This window comes from Bidens hawaiensis, unplaced genomic scaffold (assembly GCF_021521415.1).
Source record: "Bidens hawaiensis isolate Kalapana, Puna unplaced genomic scaffold, B.hawaiensis_p1.1 tig00001236_1, whole genome shotgun sequence".
Lineage (NCBI taxonomy): Eukaryota > Viridiplantae > Streptophyta > Magnoliopsida > Asterales > Asteraceae > Bidens > Bidens hawaiensis.
Genome location: NW_027491070.1, coordinates 1,501,357 through 1,520,433, shown reverse-complemented (window position 1 = coordinate 1,520,433; position 19,077 = coordinate 1,501,357). Strand labels below are relative to the sequence as shown.

Genomic DNA, 19,077 nt, shown 5'->3' with positions numbered 1-19,077 from the left:
CTAATCGATATAACCCTGCCAGAAACAGAAAAAGCAGACTCCGAAGCTACCGTGGAAGCTTGGACCGTTAGTAAATCTTTGGCCATGGCGGCGAGGATCGGAAACTCATCCTCCTTACCTCTCCACCAAGCCAGCAAATCAAGACTTCTAAATTCATCCGGAGTCATGTGTTTCACAAAGTTGGTACCACCATACCTTCCAAGTTCACTGCTTGGGGTGTTTACCTTTTGACGTTTACCGGCGTCTTCCCAAATCATGTAGTACATCCCCATTTCAAGGTCGGTTTGGGATTGGGATTGGGCAACAGCTCTTAACGAGTCATGAATTTGGGAAGACGACCCGTATTTTGTAAGGTAAACATCATACATGTTTGACAATGTGGTGTTGAAAGCATTCTTTAAAGTTTGGTTATAATGGGGGTTTTGATCGTCGTTTAACTCTAGCTCATCACAAATTTTTTCTATTAAAGCTTCAACACCACCAACATTGATGCAAGGGTTTAACGCAGCAGCACATGTCAAAACAGCGGGTAGTTCTTGAAAATATTTTCTAAATTTTTCTTTCATTTTTACACCCATATCAAAATAAGGTGCACCCCTACAATGAAGTTCACTCAACTTTGTGCACATGACAGCAATTTTTGGTAAAGCAATGAGGCTTGTTGGATAGTAAACCCCGGATAAACTAGTTGTGCAAGATTTAAAAATTTGAAGGACCTCCGTAACGATCTCAATCAATAACCAGTTTCTAGGATCGTACGGTGCACATTTACCCCTATTTGACAAAATTTGATGAAACGCAATTAATGATTCTTTTTGTTGGATGGCTTTCTCAAACATATCACAAGTCGAGTTCCATCTTGTTGGACAATCCCAATTTGGCCCCAACCATTGACAATTAGCTTTTACACAAAATTTTTTGTATCTTGAAAATGTTGTATTGTTGCTAAAAACATCTCGTAACATTCTTTTAAAATTGTTTCTTTGCGTTTCGATCACGTTTAACCCATCTTGCACGGCCAAGTTGATAATATGTGCAATGCATCGGCTATGAAAAAACGCTCCATCTCAAATAGGTTTATACTTTAATTTTAAATGGCCAACTGCGGCCGTATTGTTGGACGCGTTATCAAACGAAATTGAAAAGATTTTATGTTCAATCTTGTATTGTCGAATGACTTTATCCAAGAGTTTAAAAATATTTCTACCCGTGTGCGGGTAATCAAACAATTGAAACGCAACGGTTCGTTTCATCATTTGCCACGACTCGGGGTCAACCCAATGAGCCGTCACACAAATGTATGAGTCGGGCGAACCATTAGGTACCGACCACACATCCGTTGTTAAGTTTACACCAGTTTGTAAGTTTGAAAAGTATGAAATTAGTTCGGATTTAGCGTTTTTCCATGCTTTAAGACAATCTCTTCTAAGGGTCGAACGACTTACGTGTTGGTAGGGTGGTTGAACATACTTTTGCATCATCTCCGTGAATTGAGGGTTGTCGAAGTGGTTGAAAGGAAGTGTTTGTTGAATCACAAAGTTTGAAAACTGTTGACGTACCGCTTCAAGGTCGTACGTAAACACCGTTCATTGATTCGTCATCTCCGGCTGCGAACTACTTCCCGATTCGTCCTTCAAGGCCTTGCAAAAGGGCCTTTGTACATGCGCTTTTAAAGTGGAGTTTGCATCTTTGCCATAAAACTTCAAACAATGTTTGCATCGAGCTTTTTGGCTACCGTTAGACATTTCGCATAGGTCGAAATGTTGCCAAACATCTTGGTTTCGTTTTGTGGGGATGACCCGAACGACCGTTTCTCCCGTGTTCGAGGCACCCATGTTGACGGATGAAGCAGCACTTTGGGAGGCCATGATAATCGACTACGAAATAAGAGCGTATGGAGTGGTAATGTGGTATAATTGAGCGTGAGATAACAAAATAATCGCGTATGAAATAAACGTTTAGAGCGTTTGGAGTTGTATAATCGAGTGTGATCTAACCAATACCCAACCTAAACTATATATAGATGTTTGTGGGGGTAAAATGGGAAAAAAAACGGTCAAAAAAAAAACGGCTATATAGCCGTTATACAACGGAAAATAACCGGTTTTTAACCGGTTAACCGGTTATAAAAAAACCGGTTAACCGGTTTTTTTATAACGGTCAAAAACCGGTTTATAAAAAAACCGGTTAACCGGTTTTTTTATAACCGGTTATTAAAAAAAACCGGTTTTTTTTATAACCGGTTATAAAACCGGTTTTGGCTCTAAAACGTGTAACCGATATACAAACCGGCGGTTTGTAAACTGGTCAAACCGGTTTACAAAAAACCGGTTTTCTTAAAAACCGGTTTCCGGTTTAAACCGGCAAACCGGTTCGAGGACCGGTTTTTTTGACCACCTCTAGGTGTGAGCGGTTTGATACAATTAAAAGACTAACATGAAACTGAAGATAAAGTCGTCAGTTTTATTAACAATTGTGTGCACGGTTCACTATGGTTACTAAATTATTTTATTTAATAAGAGTGTAAACGGTTCGGTTTGGTACGATTGTTATTTGCCTAACTAAAGTTATCGACTAATCTTTTATTAACTAATCGGCTTTCGATGAATCGTTTCGGTTTATTTGGTTAGTTTGTTGGTTTTGGGCTACTTGTCGATTAACTTCGGTTAATAAGCAAAATCAAACTTTGGCTATAATTTAGCTTAGAAGTACATGAAATTAAAGGATAAATAAATGAAATATAGATATAAAACATGAAATACATGAAATTGAGGTATTACAGCAATAATTCCTACAAACATATGAACATAGGAAAGGTTCGGTACGGTTCAGTTCAGTTCAACTAGTTTTAGTTAACCGATGATACAAAAGAATATCCGGTAACCGATTTTTGATTTTTGTTTAATAATTTGGTTATTGCTCAGCTCTAAATAACTCACACTGTGGTGTTTTCGTAAAAATCATACAAGCCGAATGATCATGTATTCTTACATGTCCACATAAGATAATGTGAGATCTTATACGGGCCCAACTTTATTAACCGATTGATATAACACTTGTATGATACTATGATGTTTTAGAAATCATACAATGCGTATGATGTAAAAGTTTGTTTCATCCAACTCGTATGATGTGACAAATGTGATTTGCAAAGGTTTACATAATAGGTATGCTTATATGCGTATATTTGACTGTATGTATAAAAACACCTATGTTGCAATAAGATCTCAAAAACCAATTTATTTAAAGTATAACTTGTTATTTTAGTAAAATATAGTTGGCAAAATATTGTTTTATATAGAAACCATCATTGATAGTTGGTTAAATATTAATGAGATTGCTTAAATGAAGGGATTGTGGTTGCTTCATATAGAAATTTCGTAGCCCAAGAAGCTCACACGACACTCGTTTTGGTAATGTGTAATTATCGCTACATAATTATTTTTTAAAATCATTAACATTTTCTAGTTGTTAATTATCCTAGTATTATGATTTCATATTAATTTATTATCATGATTATATCAGAAAGTGGTATTGGTAATTATAACATAAAGAAACATGATAGAAAAATGTATTTGATAAGGAGTTTGTAACCTTCACTAAAGGGGCATAATGATAAATCATAACTCAAAATTTTGTTGTGACAAAAGATTTGGTGTAGTGTTTAATCAAACATTGCTAACGTTTTTGTTGTATTTTGTCGAAACAAAAGATTTGATGTAGTGTTTAATCAAGCATTGCTAATGCTTGGACCATATCTGTTTCGATGTACACTCACTCAATTTTGACAGTTATACGATTCCAGAAGATGATCTAGAATTGGGTCAATTACGTTTATTAGAAGTTGATAATCGAGTGGTTGTACCAGCCCAAAGTCATCTACGTATTATTGTAACATCTGCTGATGTACTTCATAGTTGGGTTGTACCTTCCTCTTGTGTAAAATGTAGTGTTTGACTTTTGATAACAGACACACTAGCAACATCGTGACTGCGTGGCATGTGGTTGAGACGACAACACTTGGTCCTATGTTACAAAACAAAATTGTTAAATAGATAGTATTTGTAAGTAAAGATATAGAACAATATTCACTTATATATCAATGCATTTAGTTTCTACCTTGATTATGTATTGAATTCCATCTCTCTTATGTATGTTGCCCTCACAATAATTGACCAAACAATGGCTAAAGTTTGGAATGAAGCGGAAATTTGGGTTTTTGAAAAAAAGTTTGGAATGTGATATGAAACTGATGTAACGGTTTTTAGACGTCCAACTTTGAAGACGCTCTTAAGTAGTAAACAAAGTTGGTCATATAGCTCGCACTCCAAATTTGGATGCCTAACAACACCTTTTACACTTTTACCGCTTTCGGAGTTTTATTATTAATTTGTCATAGTAAACTGGTAATTAGAAACAAATGAAATAAATTGGCTTGGTAATTGTTATTTACCATTTAGTTATCTGAATGGCGAGCCTAAACGTATGAAGATTCAAATATTCAAGTAAAACAAAAAATAATTCAAATATTCAAGTAAAACAAAAAATAATTCATAAAAAGCCAAATTCCAGAATTATAAAATAGATCAACCAATTAATAAACACATAAATAAAAATTAACAATAAGCCTTTCAACAGAAAGACCATAATCCACGCAAAAGTCTAATAAAACACATAAAAACATATAGAACTTAAAAACCAACCATAAAACAAGCCAAAATAGACATAACAACCGTGGCAACACCAACAACCCCAACACTCGATGCACCAGAACCCGATTTAGGAGACTCTGTGGGAATTTGTGCCGGCGGAGGCGACACGACAGGAGAACCTTTAGGCGCAAGAGTTGGCGATGGAGTGCTATGTTTATGTGACAAAACCCTTACCTCCAATTTCTCACCCTTCTCACAATGTCCTTCGACGCCACTAATGAAAAAGAATGGACCCGACTTGTCCATCTTAACCATTGTTTTGCCATCGGTGTATTGTTTAATCGGCTTCGCTTTGTTACATTTGGTGTAGTCCCCTTCTTCTACTTCCAACACCGAATCCATGTTCGAGTCATACTTAAACACTAAGAAATTAAAAAAAAATCATATTACTCATTCTATATTATTGATCAACCATTTATAGACTTAAACTTATTTATTGAAGTTGGTCATTTATGTTTTCTATAGTGAAAGATATAAAATCAAATAGTGAAAAGCAACATTTAGAATTAATCAATTAATGAATAGTAGACGTTATAGTGTATATAAAAAAAACAAAAGAAAATTACCTAGCACACGCGTTATTAAAATAAGCAATTTTTTTTGTTTTCTATAGTAAATGATGTAAAAGTCAAATAATCAAAATCACTGTTTAGAATCAACCAAACAATGAATTATAAATGTTTATCAATTACAGAATGATAACGTTATATCATGTTAAAAAAAATAAAAATAAAATTACCTAGCACATCTCCGATCTTAATCCTTTCCAACTTAGCCCACTCGTTTAACGCGTCAGGAGACGTAGGGATATACCACAAGCTCTCTTTTCCACCAACCACAAGCTCTCTCGCTTCATGCGCCACAAAATTCATCGAAAACGAAACCAAACCCGTTATAAAACACAACAAGAAAAACCTAGATGAACCCATTTTCTCAATAAACAAGATCAAAATAATTAGGTAAAAGATTAGTATTGTTATTATTTTTACTTTGAAGAATGGTTTACTTGTGTGGTAAGAGTCCAATTTATAGATGTTATTGTGAAATCTCTCCAGACTGTAAATATTGCCACGTCAGAGTCATGGCCTCATAGATTGGTGTAGCCGTTTTAGGAGTTGAGAATATATCGTACTTGATAATAACGATTTTATTCAAAATTAAGCCGATTCATTTTAAGTAATAAATATTAATTATTAAATATGGTCAAGGTCAATTTAGAAATAAATTGATGGGTATATTTTTTATATTTATTGGAATTGAAGTTTGACGGTTTATTGATTAAAGATTTTTTTTAGTAAATGAGCATCATTTTAATGGTGCTTCGGTGATTTTCTCTAGGGCAAATAACTGGTTTGAGTGTTGTTTGTGTCAAATGTCGTGTGCGAATCAGTGGTTTTACCATGATGGGCCTTTGAACTAATTTTCCCTACAACAGGTGGCGTGGATGGCTTTTTGTCAATGAATGTACCCAGGTTTCTGAATTTTGTTAGTTGTTTAAAAATTGATTCTAGTTTTTTTTTTGTTTATTATTTACTTCTACTAGTAGCAGTAACAATAACAATAATAATAATATTAATAATAAGTTAATAACTGTGTCCGTTTAAGTTTAAATTTATGTATCTTACCAAATTAGAAATGGGCCTTATAGGCTCTTTTTTCTTCTATCCAGCCCACAAATTGAGCAATGCTATTTATTTCTTTATTTCCTACTAATTATAGGTTTACGGAATTAAATAATAATAATAATAATAATAATAATAATAGTAAACTTTTATTTCTCTCCGACTAGGATGTTGCCATGTTGGTGGTATTGGGGTTGATATGGAAGGTCAATTATTCGATTTTTTGGTAACAATAGTAAGTGATAATGATAAATTGAAACACTCCGTCTAATTAGCAACAGCAACTAGTAATATTAATGTTATCAACTTAGATTTTTCAATTATAATTTGTGTTACAAATTTTCATATACTCCAACTTATATGATTTAAATTTAATGACTTGTAGTATACGACGATCCACTAATATTATGCGTCTACATTGGTATGGCGTAAAAGACATTCAAAACCTATAGAGCCATCCAAGATACACTCATCCTATGCCCTATATTTATTTGGATATGAGGCTATGCTAGTTCTTTGTGTGGTTAGAAACATTGACAATTTTGTTTTTAATCTCTATATGTTCTGTAATTGAACATGTTTATCGTCGTCTTGATTTCACATTTTTAACGCATCATGTATGAATATGCATCCTATTTTTATAACTGGTGTTACATAATTCATTTTCTTCATTTATTATATTTTTTTTACTCTGATGGTAAAACCACACGTGATGGCTTAGTTTTCTGATGAAAACAAACGCCACAACTAAGGTAGCACCACGCCTCTCTTAGTATCGTGCTAAGTTTTAGATGAGTTATTAAATATGTTTTAAAATAATAATTGTGTAATGATTGAAAGGGATCATAGGGGATTTTAACACTACGCTACTTTTTACAAAACTAGTCATTGTAGACTATGATATAATATCACGTATCACATTACCCCCTATGTGTTTCGTCACCTTTACTCGTGGGATCCAATCTTGAATGTTACATGGTTTGGGATCCAATCTTGAATGTTACATGGTTTGTGACATATTGGATTGATATCCATAATTATCATGATGTGTCAATTCCACCACTAGATTAGACCGGCTAATGATAAGATGTTTGGTTGGGATTGTGCTTAATTAGTGTCCAAGATTAGATAGATCAACTAAATCAATGCAAATTATTAATATGTAACGAGCTGAACATCCTTATCAAATATAAAGTTAACAAAAATAAAACAAATCATCCTAAACCATAAATGATTGCTTACGTTCTATTTTTACAACCAAATCTTACAATCTTACAATACTAATAAAAGAAAATGTTAAATCTTATGTGTCACATTTATCCCAAATCCTAGGTAACATTTGGTATGCATGAATGACAGAGAGAATGAAATGATTCATTACGTGAGAATGGAGAAAGTGGTGTTTGGTTACTCAATGGAATGGAATCATTCATTACACATGGAATCTCATTACATCAAAACCATTCATTCCCACCCCTTCTTTTTTTTTCCATTCCTCCCTCACCATACTTTCTCAACATCACCACCACTACTGGTACCTGACCACCACCGTCCCTGTCGCCACCACCTTCGCCACCACCACCTTACCACCAGCGCTACCACCGCTACCTGACCATAACCGTCACCACCACTGTCGCTGCCTAGCCACCACCACCGTCGTCGCTACCCTACCATCGACATCACTATCAATGTTACTACCGCCACCCCACCACCACAACCACCCCGCCTATCCGACACCACCACCATTTTCATCGCCAGAGCTATCACCAACATCGTCGCCATTTCAGTTATTTTTTTTCTTTTTTTTTCGGAAAAAAAAAATATTCTGGGATAGGAATATTTTTATTATTTTTATTTCATTCCTACAATTTTTTTGGATACAAAACAACATAAAGTAATTATTCATTTCATTCCCATAAGTTAACCAAACAAAACAAAGGAATAGTAATGATCCATTTCATTCTCTTGTTCATTACATTCAATCTCTCATTCCATTCCCTCATCATCCCATTACTTCCAACCAAACATACCCCTAATCTCTCATTTCATTCATTCTAGCTATCCATGGGTCATAGGTCAATACCATTTTGTCTATTGGGTTAAAACATAATATTTTATTTGTTAAAAAAAATATCAAAAAAAAAAAAATCTTACAATACTAATAAAAGAAAATGTTAAAGTTTACGTGTCAAGCCCACATTTATCCTAAATCATAATCTCTTATTTCATTCATTCTAGCTATCCATGGGTTATAGGTCAATACCATTTTGTCTATTGGGTTATAACATAGTATGGATTACATTCATGATTGAGTTAATTGTCATTTTTATACATAAGGTTTGACCATCTGCACAACTTTAGTACTTTATTTAAATTTCTTGCAAATCAACACCCGACATTTCCAAAATCATGCTATTTTAGTATTTTTTTTTAACCCCATTTGTTTTTTCTATTAAGATAGGGATAAAATAGTGATATTTTTATTTCTCATTTGCTTAACCCTATGGTAAAAATAAAGGAGTCGAACTATTTTTTTAAGAAAACTACATTAACCGAACTACTTTTTTAACAAAAATAAAGTAACCGAACCATATTTTTTTTAACAAAATTAAACGAACTGAACAACTTAAAAAAAACAAACAAACCGAACCTCTTTTTTAAACAAAAATAAACGAACCGAGCCACCTTTTCTAACAAAAATAAAGAATGGAACCACTTTTTTAACAAAAAAAAATAAACGAACCGAACCAACCGAAATATAACTCATAAGTTCTACTTTGTACATTAAATAACTCACAAGTATCTTGAAAATCACAATTGAAATAACGGACTTAATTTAATTTAATTATTTGACAAATCTCGTGTAATACACGAGTTCAAAAGCTAGTTAATTATATATTGTGTTTCTTGTTTTCCTAAACTGATTATAAGTCTCGGATTTTACTTGATTAAACAAGACGTATGATAACACACATACTCATTAAGATTATGATACCCAATTCAAATTGTAACAAAAACATTTAAACACAAATAAAACTGTTTGAACACGGTAGATTTTATACTTGCCTTATTCGGTTGGATTTTAGTAACACTAACACTTGGTTGTTATTTGATTTGAGCAATCAACTAGATTACAATACTTGTTTATTTGTATTTATTTATTTGTTGCATAGTTTTTTACTGGTTCATATGATTAGTTGAAGAAAATTCAATTGGGTCCAGATTTGATTACACATTTACACAATAATGTAAAGTTGTAAACTTTATGCTTAGCATAATTGCATAATGTAAGGTTGTTCACGGTTCGGTTTGAAACTGTGAAACCGTTTAAACCGGTCATCGGTTCGGTTTCACGATTGATTTTTTTCTTCAAGTAACAGTCGGTTGGTGTCAAACAATTTCAAACCGTAGTGAACAGTTTGGTTTACGGTTTATATTAAAAACCAACCGTATAAAACTGAGCCGGACCGTATAGTATAATTATATTTAATCTTTTAAATATTTTATATTATATATGTCAATATTTATGTTGAATATGAACTTGTAGTGCAAATGTTTATATAATAGACATATTAACTATTAACTAAATACGTATTGAAAAATGGTTGAACCCAAATTCCAAATACAGAAGCAAGGTGAAATGAAACTCTTTTAAATGTTCTTCAATAAATTATTAAACCATAAATCAATATATATATATATACTTGATGATCTCATACTCGAAATCTCAGGCCACTTATTATGATGTATTTTTATGTTTCTAGACATATTGTGTTCAAACATGATCATTGACGAATTGTATTTATATATGTAAAACATTTTCAAATTATTTGCGGCCCAAACCGTGTAACCAAACCGTAATGAACTGTTTGGTTCGGTTCGGTTTAAGAGTTCAATGGTTTGGTTTACAAGAATAAAAACCACGAAAACCACACCCCTAGCATAAAGGACAAGAATTGGACAAGCATCCTAATAGGAGGACTAAACAGTAACTTATATTTGCAATAAACTCTCCCAACTTTTAAACATGTCATTTCTTACCCTTACACTTTAAGATTCTCTCTCTCCACTTAACCTGTTCAACTTGTTCTTAAACATGCCGACACTTTTTGTCAGGTAAGTGTCAACCATGGTGGGTAAACCAAGATATGAGAACACATATAGACATGTGAAATTACCATAATACCCTTTAGTTGCTGGATGGTGGATGAAAGATTCTTTTGTTTACTTTTGTAACAGGATTACACATATACAGTGACACCCAACCAGAAAGTTTATTAAATTGACCTCTATCTTCCATTATGATTCTGAAATTACACTTTTACCCTTGTATGACTCACAAAGAAGAATGTTTCAAACAAGTAACAAGAAGGGTAAAATAGTAATTTCATTATTGTCAACATCTCAAACAAAATATTAAAGAAACCAGGCCTAGAAACCTGTATCTTCCATAATTATTGTAAAAATTACACTTTTACCCTTGTATGACTCCACAAAGAAGATATTTCAAACAAGTAACAAGAAGGGTAAAATAGTAATTTTATCTAGTCACCATCAGAAACAAAATATTAAAGAAACCAGGCCTAGAAACAAGGCACAACCAACAACTGCAACTCATCTCTCTCTTCAATCTTTCTCTCTCAAGAAACACATTTTAAAATTTTTTTTTTTTAATATATATACATCTTTCATTTATTATCATTTATTGATAATAAATGGAAACTTTAACATACCCATCATCAGAAAACCAAAGAAAGATTATTAGTCTACACACATACATTATACATACACCCATTATCCCCTATGGTTCTTCAACTGGCCCATTTGGACCAAAAACTTATTATGTTAAAAGATAATAATCTTTGAAAAGAAATCATAATTAGAGTCTTCAAACTCCAACCAAACCAAACCCACCTCACACACACACAAACAAAGAGACCAATATTAATTATGTATATGTATATTATTATTCCAGAAATACCCTTCTGCAACCCCCCAAAATTCTCCATCTTCATCACTCCATTGTGTACCAAACCAACCGATTTATGTGGGCTTTTTGGGGCTTTCTCTTTGGTCATAGTTTCATCACCATCAACACAGAAGAAAACAGGAAAAAGCATATTTCTTTTTAAGTCTTTCTTTCTTTCTTTCTTCCTTACACACCCCTCATAATAATAATATTAACTCTTTCTTTATCTCTTTCTCTCTTCTTTATAATATTATTAATGTTATTGTTATCATATTTGAGATCTGATGAGTAATAAGAAGATGAAAGGGGTTGCTTTTGATTCATCATCTCATGATGATATTATTAGGGCAAGATTTAAGCATCAAACCCTTGTTCAAGATTATCTTCAGTTGCAAAAGGTATACTTTCTTGATCTTTATGCTTCAAGATTTGTGTTTTTGGAGTTGGATTGATTTGTTTCCTTGTGGGTTCTTCTTGTTTTAATTATATGTTGTGATATGTCATATAAGAATTCTTAATATCTCTTGATCTTATGTGTTATGTGTTTGAATAGATCTATATGTTATTTCAAGATTCTTAGGAAAATTCATGTTTTTTTTGTTACAGAATTGTTTTTTTATTACTTATTTGATATATGCTTGTACCCTTGATTATTTAGGTGTATTTTGTTAGTTACAAACTTTTGGGTGATAGGGTTTGGATTGAGAAGTGTTTAGCATAATTTTCTTGGCAAAGATTTTGTGCTTTATTCATCATATACAGAAGGGTATTTGTGTCATAAATCTTTTATGTTTTAGAGTCTTTTTTGAAGTTAATTAGGTTATTGTATGATTTTAAGTTGCGGTTGCTCGCTCTCTTTTTAGTTTAGTTTTTATTGTTGATTTTAGACTTTTAGTGTCATCTTAGTCAATTTAGTATAATTAGATTTACGTAAGTCCGCGTAGGAACAGGAATAAATATTGTTAGGAGCTAGGAGTCGAGTAAACGCTCGATCATAAATATTATTATTTTGCGCTTATTCATCCATAGAAGAGTGTTCATGTCATATCTTTTGTGTCTTGAGTCTTCTTCGAAGTTGCGGTTTCTCTTGCTCTTTTTTTTAATTTTTATTGCTGATTTTAGTGCCATCATGATCGTTTTAGTATAATTAGATTTACTTAAGACCGCATAGGAACAAGAATAAATATCTTACGAGCTAGGAGTCGAGTAAACGCTCGTTCATAAATATTACTATTTCAATGGTTCAATCGACGACTCGTAGGGGCGGATAAGGGCCCTTACTCCGTCCCTCACAGTGTATTACTATCGGCCCTATAACACTTCCTCCATCTTTGGAATTGAATCACACGATTCACAATAGATATTCATACCGTAACCTTCCAAAACTTTATAGGATATGTGGTTCTTTTTAGCACCAAAATCTTTAACATGTTACTGAATTTACAGGAAACCGAGGCTGCAAGAAACAGATTGGATGCCATGAAGCAAAAGAAACGTACTTTAGAAGCTGAAGTTAGGTACGGTATCGCTTTGCTAGCTATTTACAACATACACAATTTAGCAATCAAGAAATTTAATTTCCATCAAGATTCTAATTCTTGTTCTTGGTTTTCGCAGATTCTTGAGGCGACGCCACAAGTTTCTAAGGAAAACCAAACCGTCAATTCCGCAGCAAGTAAAATCGCATAATGTTGAAACAATCCAATACAGAAAAAGCAAGGAGAAGGGTAACCCGACAAAGATGGCAACTTTCCCCAATTTGCCCCTGATTCCCAACCAAGTCCAAAGGGGAAACACGCACACGAAGATGAAAAACATCATTCCAAGTCAACCACTTCCCGTGTTTCACTTGGACCGGAATGTAAATTCACATGGAAACAACTCGTCTCCAGTGATTGATATTAACCAGAAGTCAACTGTGGTTAAAGCTAAAGCACCTATATTCGACTTGAACCTGATATCCGTATGTTAGCTAACTTTGATTAACCATAAAACTCGTTTTGAAACAGTTAAAATGTTCTTTAAAGTTTTCTAACGTTTTATCGCTGGTTTATTTTCAGGTCGAAGAAGAGGAATTACAAGAGAGCTTTGATGATCAAAGGATAGAAATAGAACAACAAAATGATTTGAAGCTATCGATATGTAGAAATGTTGTCGATGGTTCAACAAACCGATCAGGAAAGAGGAAGATATCGTGGCAAGATCCGGTGGCTTTAAGGGTATGAACTGAACCGATGGTTTAACTAGATGGATTAGGTTAAATCTATATACTCAAGACCTAGACTTCGAATTACGTTGATGTTTTGATGGTAACTTTATGGCTTAGAATCTATGTAAAGAAAGGTTTGTGGGATTAGTGAGTCTTTTTGTTTTGTTTGTCATATGGAAACAAGGATGATGAAAATTATAATGATGTATATGTTGATATAATTATGTGTTTGACCACTTTGGCTGAGTAAACAAAAACATCTTTTTGGAAGAACTTTGTTTTTTTAAGTTAATGTTTTGTCTGTTTAATTTTTATATGTTAAGTTGTTTTTAAACTTGGAAAACAGTTTGGCATATAACATTATAACACTATTGAAAACAGTTTGGCATATATACATTATTGAAAACGGTTTGGCATATACATTATTGACAAAATCAGTTTAATGATGATGTTTATAAGCTATAACTGCCAGACTACCGAAGCAGAAGCATGTGGTTGGTTCGGGATTTTAATGGTTTGGTTACGACAATTAACAGCCGAGTTTGAAACTTGAAATCAGCCGTTGTAACCTTTAATAGTTATGTATTATAATCACGAACCATCAAACTCGAGATTGTCTGTTACATTTACTAGTATTTTAATCACATCTTTCTGTTCAAACTGTAAGCGGTAAAATCAGTTGGTTGGTTGTTTTCTAAAATCGTAGTCAGTAGTTCAACTTAAATTTTTCAGTAAAAAAAACGGACGGTAATACCCTTGTATGTTGTAACATTCTTAAAAGTCAAAGTCAAAGTCAAAGCACAAATGTCATAAACTCAAATCAAACACCATACTTCAGAATTCAGATGGCATCTAAAATTTCAAATTCAATAACAATTCATTACAATACTCCACTGCAGAGTCTAAACATATGGGGAAAAAGTATAAAATAAACTTCAAGTATGAAATGTAAACCTGACGCATTTGGGTTACTTTTTATACGGGCACAGCCGAATTATAATGCTCGCCAAGCCCAAACGCATGCTTATGATATGACAAAACAATACTCGAATCCAAAGAATCGCCACATTTATACTCTTTTCCCTTTTCCACATCAGGAAAATATCCAGAAAATATCATGATATGTTTCTTAAACCAATGAGTCAACGCACCGAGTTCGAGTTGACCACCCCAAGCAACCATTGACTTGACTTCATGATAATAACTCTCAAACCTCTTTTCCATATCATCATCTGTAAGGGTTTCTGACAGAAAAAAAGGAAGAAAATCCGACGCATTTTTCCTCATGTAATCAACTACCAGTTTTCTAACTTCTTGAAATGTGTAGAAAGTTGACCTTTTGACTTTTAACTGGTCTTCAACCACTTGATACAGACAATGCCCGTCTGGTTTAACGTCATTTATCATCAAACCAAGGGTTTCAAGTTTTCTATCTAATCTTTCGTTTTCAACCATTCGATCACTTACAATGTTGCTTTATTCTTCTTGTATTCTTTCTTCACGGACTGCTTCTTCTTGGGCCCCTTTATTTTCCTTTTTGCACTTTTAGTCGGTTTTGAAGGATCGGTTTGGTTGGTAACGGAGACTCGGCTATAGCTTTTGTCAAAATATCAATATCAATACTATATTCTTTCATTTTTCCAGTAGCAGTTGTGTTTGCATAACCAACAGAAGCGAGTTCGGTTACATATTTTTCCTTAAGTTCAGTAGTTATAACGAAAACACAAACTATATAGTTAGAACTGTAAATAGTTCTGATTTGGTCTCTTTAATCTCTACACAGCCATACAATAACACAAAGCTGTTTTTTATTCAGGATTAATTATCTCCCAACTTGAACTTCAAAATTTTGTTTTCTGTTTTATCTTTTATTTGTGTTTTATCTCTAAAGTTGTTTCAGCTTTTGTTTGTTTAGCAAATAAACGAGCATGAACTAAGAATCTCGTTAATTTGATTAACTAAAAATGAATGAACACGAACAGAAGCCATGTTCGTTCAATTGTTTTCTTTATGTCTTCACTTTCATTTATGTTCGTTAATGTCTGACTTGGATGACAACATTAGATCTCTTTCCAGTTTCCATGTTACGCTGACACGTTTTAAAGGCTGTCAACAACCCACTGATCATCTGATCAAAACTCACCAAAGAGATATTATATATTCATATATCAAACATAACATGAAAATTATAAAAAAAAATCACAAAAAACACCCATGTGTAGATAAAAATCAATTCATGACATATATTATATATCCCTAACAAAGATAAATTAACCTAAACAACGTGACCAACATAACCATACATAGTTACATACACCTATTCATCAGATTTCCTTTGTGCACGCGCTTTCGCCTTCATCCGACGGTTTTTCAAATGCTTTTTGCCTTTCTTATGATCCCTCATAACCACCTCATCATAAGCTCCAGTCTTACACATCTTGCACCAAAACTTGTACTTTTTTCTCATCTTTCCACCATCACTTTTCTTCACATTTGTAACACTCCTAGTTACCCCTAATCCAATCTCACCACCAGTAATATTATTCCCTTTCAAACTCTTTACCTCAGGTGTTTGTTTCTTTGCAGATATCTTCATAGATGCCTTCATAGATGTCTTCATAACTCCGAGCCCAATGTCACCGCCAGTACCGATATTATTACCTTTCAAAGAGTCCACTTTTGCCTGGTGTTTTTTACCTGCTAAATGGTCATTCAGACCGTGCTCAGATGTAGCGGTAATGTTACACACTGTGCATTTCCATTCCTCGGTTATTATTTTCGAACCAAACCCGCTTGAACTTGCAACAGACGGTGACACTTGGCGTTTTGATCCTGACACATTCACACCGGTTGGCTTTGGCTGTAACATATTATTACAAGTAGTGATGACTGATGATCAAACAACACTAGCATTCTGAATATCTATATCTAGACATTAGACAAGATTGAGTATATATAAGATTACATGCATTGATATAACATTAAAAATAATACGACATCAAGTCATGGTTGTAAAAATCCCGACTAGGCGCCGTGTACTTGCTACAAGGTATGGTGTCGAGGCGACTTTCTTTAGCTCTGCCTAGTTACTCGGAATTGATTAAAAATGGTCAACCTCCACCACAATTGGATCTAGTCGGTCAAGTCGAGCGGATTTTGACTTTAAAAAGTTATACATAATTCATATTTCTATAACATTAAAAAACGACTATCATTTTTTTAATTAATTATTTTCAAAACTTATATACTTTAGTATTTATAAATGTATCGTATTTATATTGACATTCACGTATTTTGTTATAAATATTAGTAGATTTATGATACTTGACATATATATATAATCTTTATAATTTACCACGGTCCGAGTACTCCCCGAGTACTCGCAACTCTCTAGTCGACTGCCCTGGAGCGCCTAACGACTTTTGCAAATTGCAACCATGCATCGGGTACATATAACTTTGTACATTTATGTGATCACTGATCATAACCAAACAGTACTTGCTAACTAGAGAATATTTTCTTTAGTATCGTAGAACATAGAACCAGACACATGTCACATGCATATACTCAGTTTAAAATTCAAAACCAAAACTTTAGGATTTTAACTTTTAATCATTTTAGCTAGCAAAAAGCACTCAATTATTGTTGGGATCATGTGGCATCCTTACACATGATCATGATAAAATTTTCAAGAAACCCTAATTCAGATTTGTCATTATACAGTACTTAGACCATGTGTAGTTAGAACTAGACACATCTGGGCATTTTACGCCATGTGACGCCTCGTCAGCTTTTGGGCATTTTGCAAAAAGTGGGCGCAAAAGACACCAAAACGCCTCTCTCTACCACTCTCTCACAAAAACCTCAAAATTTGTGTCATACCCGCGTTTTGTAGAAAACGCTATTGCCAAAAAGAACCCCCCCCCCCCCCGGCGTTTTCGACCCAAAATGTTGGCCGACTACATATGGTCGTTATTTTATAATTTTGTTAAGAAAGATTAGTGTCGTTTTCTTCCTGTAACATTCTATTATTGTCTGGCCCCTAGCGTCTTGCTAGGTGTTTAATAAAATTCGCCTATATTTAAATAAACAACTAACCAACATAATAAGCTGATCAGGTGATGGAGGCATCCGTTGGAACGGAACCGGAACCGGAGCCTGAACAGCCTCAAGCGCTCCGAACGTCACCGTAGTGATACCCACCGCCACCATACCTCTCCTCACGCGCCACGGGGACTGTTATACCGTACGGTGAGAACTGTTCACCATGCAACCGCATATCCGGCTCACACGGGTGGTACGAACGCAGCGGTTGCACTAGCATCAACGCCGGCGCCTCTCTCACCGGTGCCATGCCTTGTAATCCGTCTGTTACAACATTCAAATCAGATTTTTAGGTTTTACAATTTTTACAAACCATGGAAACTTTAACTAAAAACTTTATAAAATCAAATAAAAAAATACTAATAATAATAATAATAATAATAACAGTAATAACGTCTTACATCTAATCCTACACCAAGTATCTTTTAAAGTTTGACCACTTAGGCTGAGGGGTGTGGGGCTTCAACGGGGGCGCTAGAGCCCCTCTGCTCGCGCCCCCAGGCGCTAGCACCACACCCCCGGGGCGCGAGAGGGGCGCGAGCACGAAAAACAAAGCAGGCGCAAGCACCTTCGCGGGACGAATATGGCGTAAAGGGGCATGGGAAAACGTGAAAGAGCCGTTGGAGCTTAAAAATGAGCCGTTGGGCTCTTATTTAATAAAAAAAAAATTTTTTTTTCCTATATATAACCCATTTCATCTAAAACAATTATCACAACTTCCAAAAAAAACCCAAAATCAACTCATCTTCCAAACTTTTTTTTAAAAACATGGCTGGAAATTGGTACCCAAACCTAGATTCAGATTATATTGACGACGATTTATGGTCGTCACCGGACCAACCGATGTTTTATTCGGAGCCGCAACAATCATCCGGCTTTCAACCATCCAACATACAACCGTCTCCTAACTTTGTTGTTCCGGAGACACAAGAATCACACGGTGAAGCTACGGGACAAAGAAGACGCGTCCACCGGAAAAAACAAGTTGCAACGGACGGGTCGGGACCGGCTTCGACTCCGAGGACGAAACGGAAAACCACTCCGTGGTCATCGGATGAGAAGGAAGCCTTGTGACGGGACGCCAAGGGGAAAAAACCGGCTGAGGGGGAAGCCGTAAACATCGCCAATCTTGTTGAATCCCTCAATAAATTCAACAAAACCATGGAGGTGGTCTCTAATGACAAAAAGGAAAAAATTCGAATGAGAGATTTGGACTTCCTTACTAGAGACTTCAGTAACCTAAATCCGGTCGATCAAATGCTAATGGAAAAGCAAAAGAAACGTATCCGAAAGAGGTTGATCGAAGAAGACCAAGCCGAAGAATAAGAATAATGTTTTTTTAGTACTTTTATTTTTATTTTATTTTTAGATATTAATGTATTTTTTTTTAATGTGTGTTTTTTTTAATAATTTATGAGTTTTTTTAATAATACGTTTTTTGAATGTATTTATAAAAAAAAA

The 19,077-nt window shown here is 34.3% G+C and overlaps 2 protein-coding genes and 1 pseudogene across 2 annotated transcripts; 1 reads left to right on the top strand and 2 right to left on the bottom strand.

Moving 5' to 3' along the window:
* Nucleotides 1-4,526: 4,526 nt before the first annotated feature.
* On the bottom strand, nucleotides 4,527-5,863 carry LOC143567317 (early nodulin-like protein 14). The gene is made up of 2 exons (XM_077053768.1): nucleotides 5,452-5,863; nucleotides 4,527-5,074 (listed from the first exon to the last, which is right to left on the bottom strand). Exons 1-2 carry the CDS (start codon nucleotides 5,639-5,641, stop codon nucleotides 4,692-4,694), a joined length of 573 nt encoding a protein of 190 aa, XP_076909883.1. The 5' UTR covers nucleotides 5,642-5,863; the 3' UTR covers nucleotides 4,527-4,691.
* Nucleotides 5,864-11,156: 5,293 nt separating this feature from the next.
* LOC143567306 (uncharacterized) lies at nucleotides 11,157-13,774 on the top strand. Its single transcript, XM_077053760.1, has 4 exons — nucleotides 11,157-11,701; nucleotides 12,750-12,820; nucleotides 12,921-13,266; nucleotides 13,364-13,774. Exons 1-4 carry the CDS (start codon nucleotides 11,588-11,590, stop codon nucleotides 13,526-13,528), a joined length of 696 nt encoding a protein of 231 aa, XP_076909875.1. The 5' UTR covers nucleotides 11,157-11,587; the 3' UTR covers nucleotides 13,529-13,774.
* Nucleotides 13,775-14,487: 713 nt separating this feature from the next.
* LOC143566303 (OVARIAN TUMOR DOMAIN-containing deubiquitinating enzyme 5 pseudogene) lies at nucleotides 14,488-16,381 on the bottom strand (annotated as a pseudogene).
* Nucleotides 16,382-19,077: the final 2,696 nt, after the last annotated feature.

Coding starts and splice junctions, on each gene's coding strand:
- LOC143567317 (XM_077053768.1), bottom strand. CDS start 5,641: ATGGGTTCATCTAGGTTTTTCTTGTTGTGTTTTATAACGGGTTTGGTT. Junction 5,075..5,451: donor TAAGATCGGAGATGTGCTAG/GTAATTTTATTT, acceptor TTAATTTCTTAG/TGTTTAAGTATGACTCGAAC.
- LOC143567306 (XM_077053760.1), top strand. CDS start 11,588: ATGAGTAATAAGAAGATGAAAGGGGTTGCTTTTGATTCATCATCTCAT. Junction 11,702..12,749: donor ATTATCTTCAGTTGCAAAAG/GTATACTTTCTT, acceptor CTGAATTTACAG/GAAACCGAGGCTGCAAGAAA. Junction 12,821..12,920: donor ACTTTAGAAGCTGAAGTTAG/GTACGGTATCGC, acceptor TGGTTTTCGCAG/ATTCTTGAGGCGACGCCACA.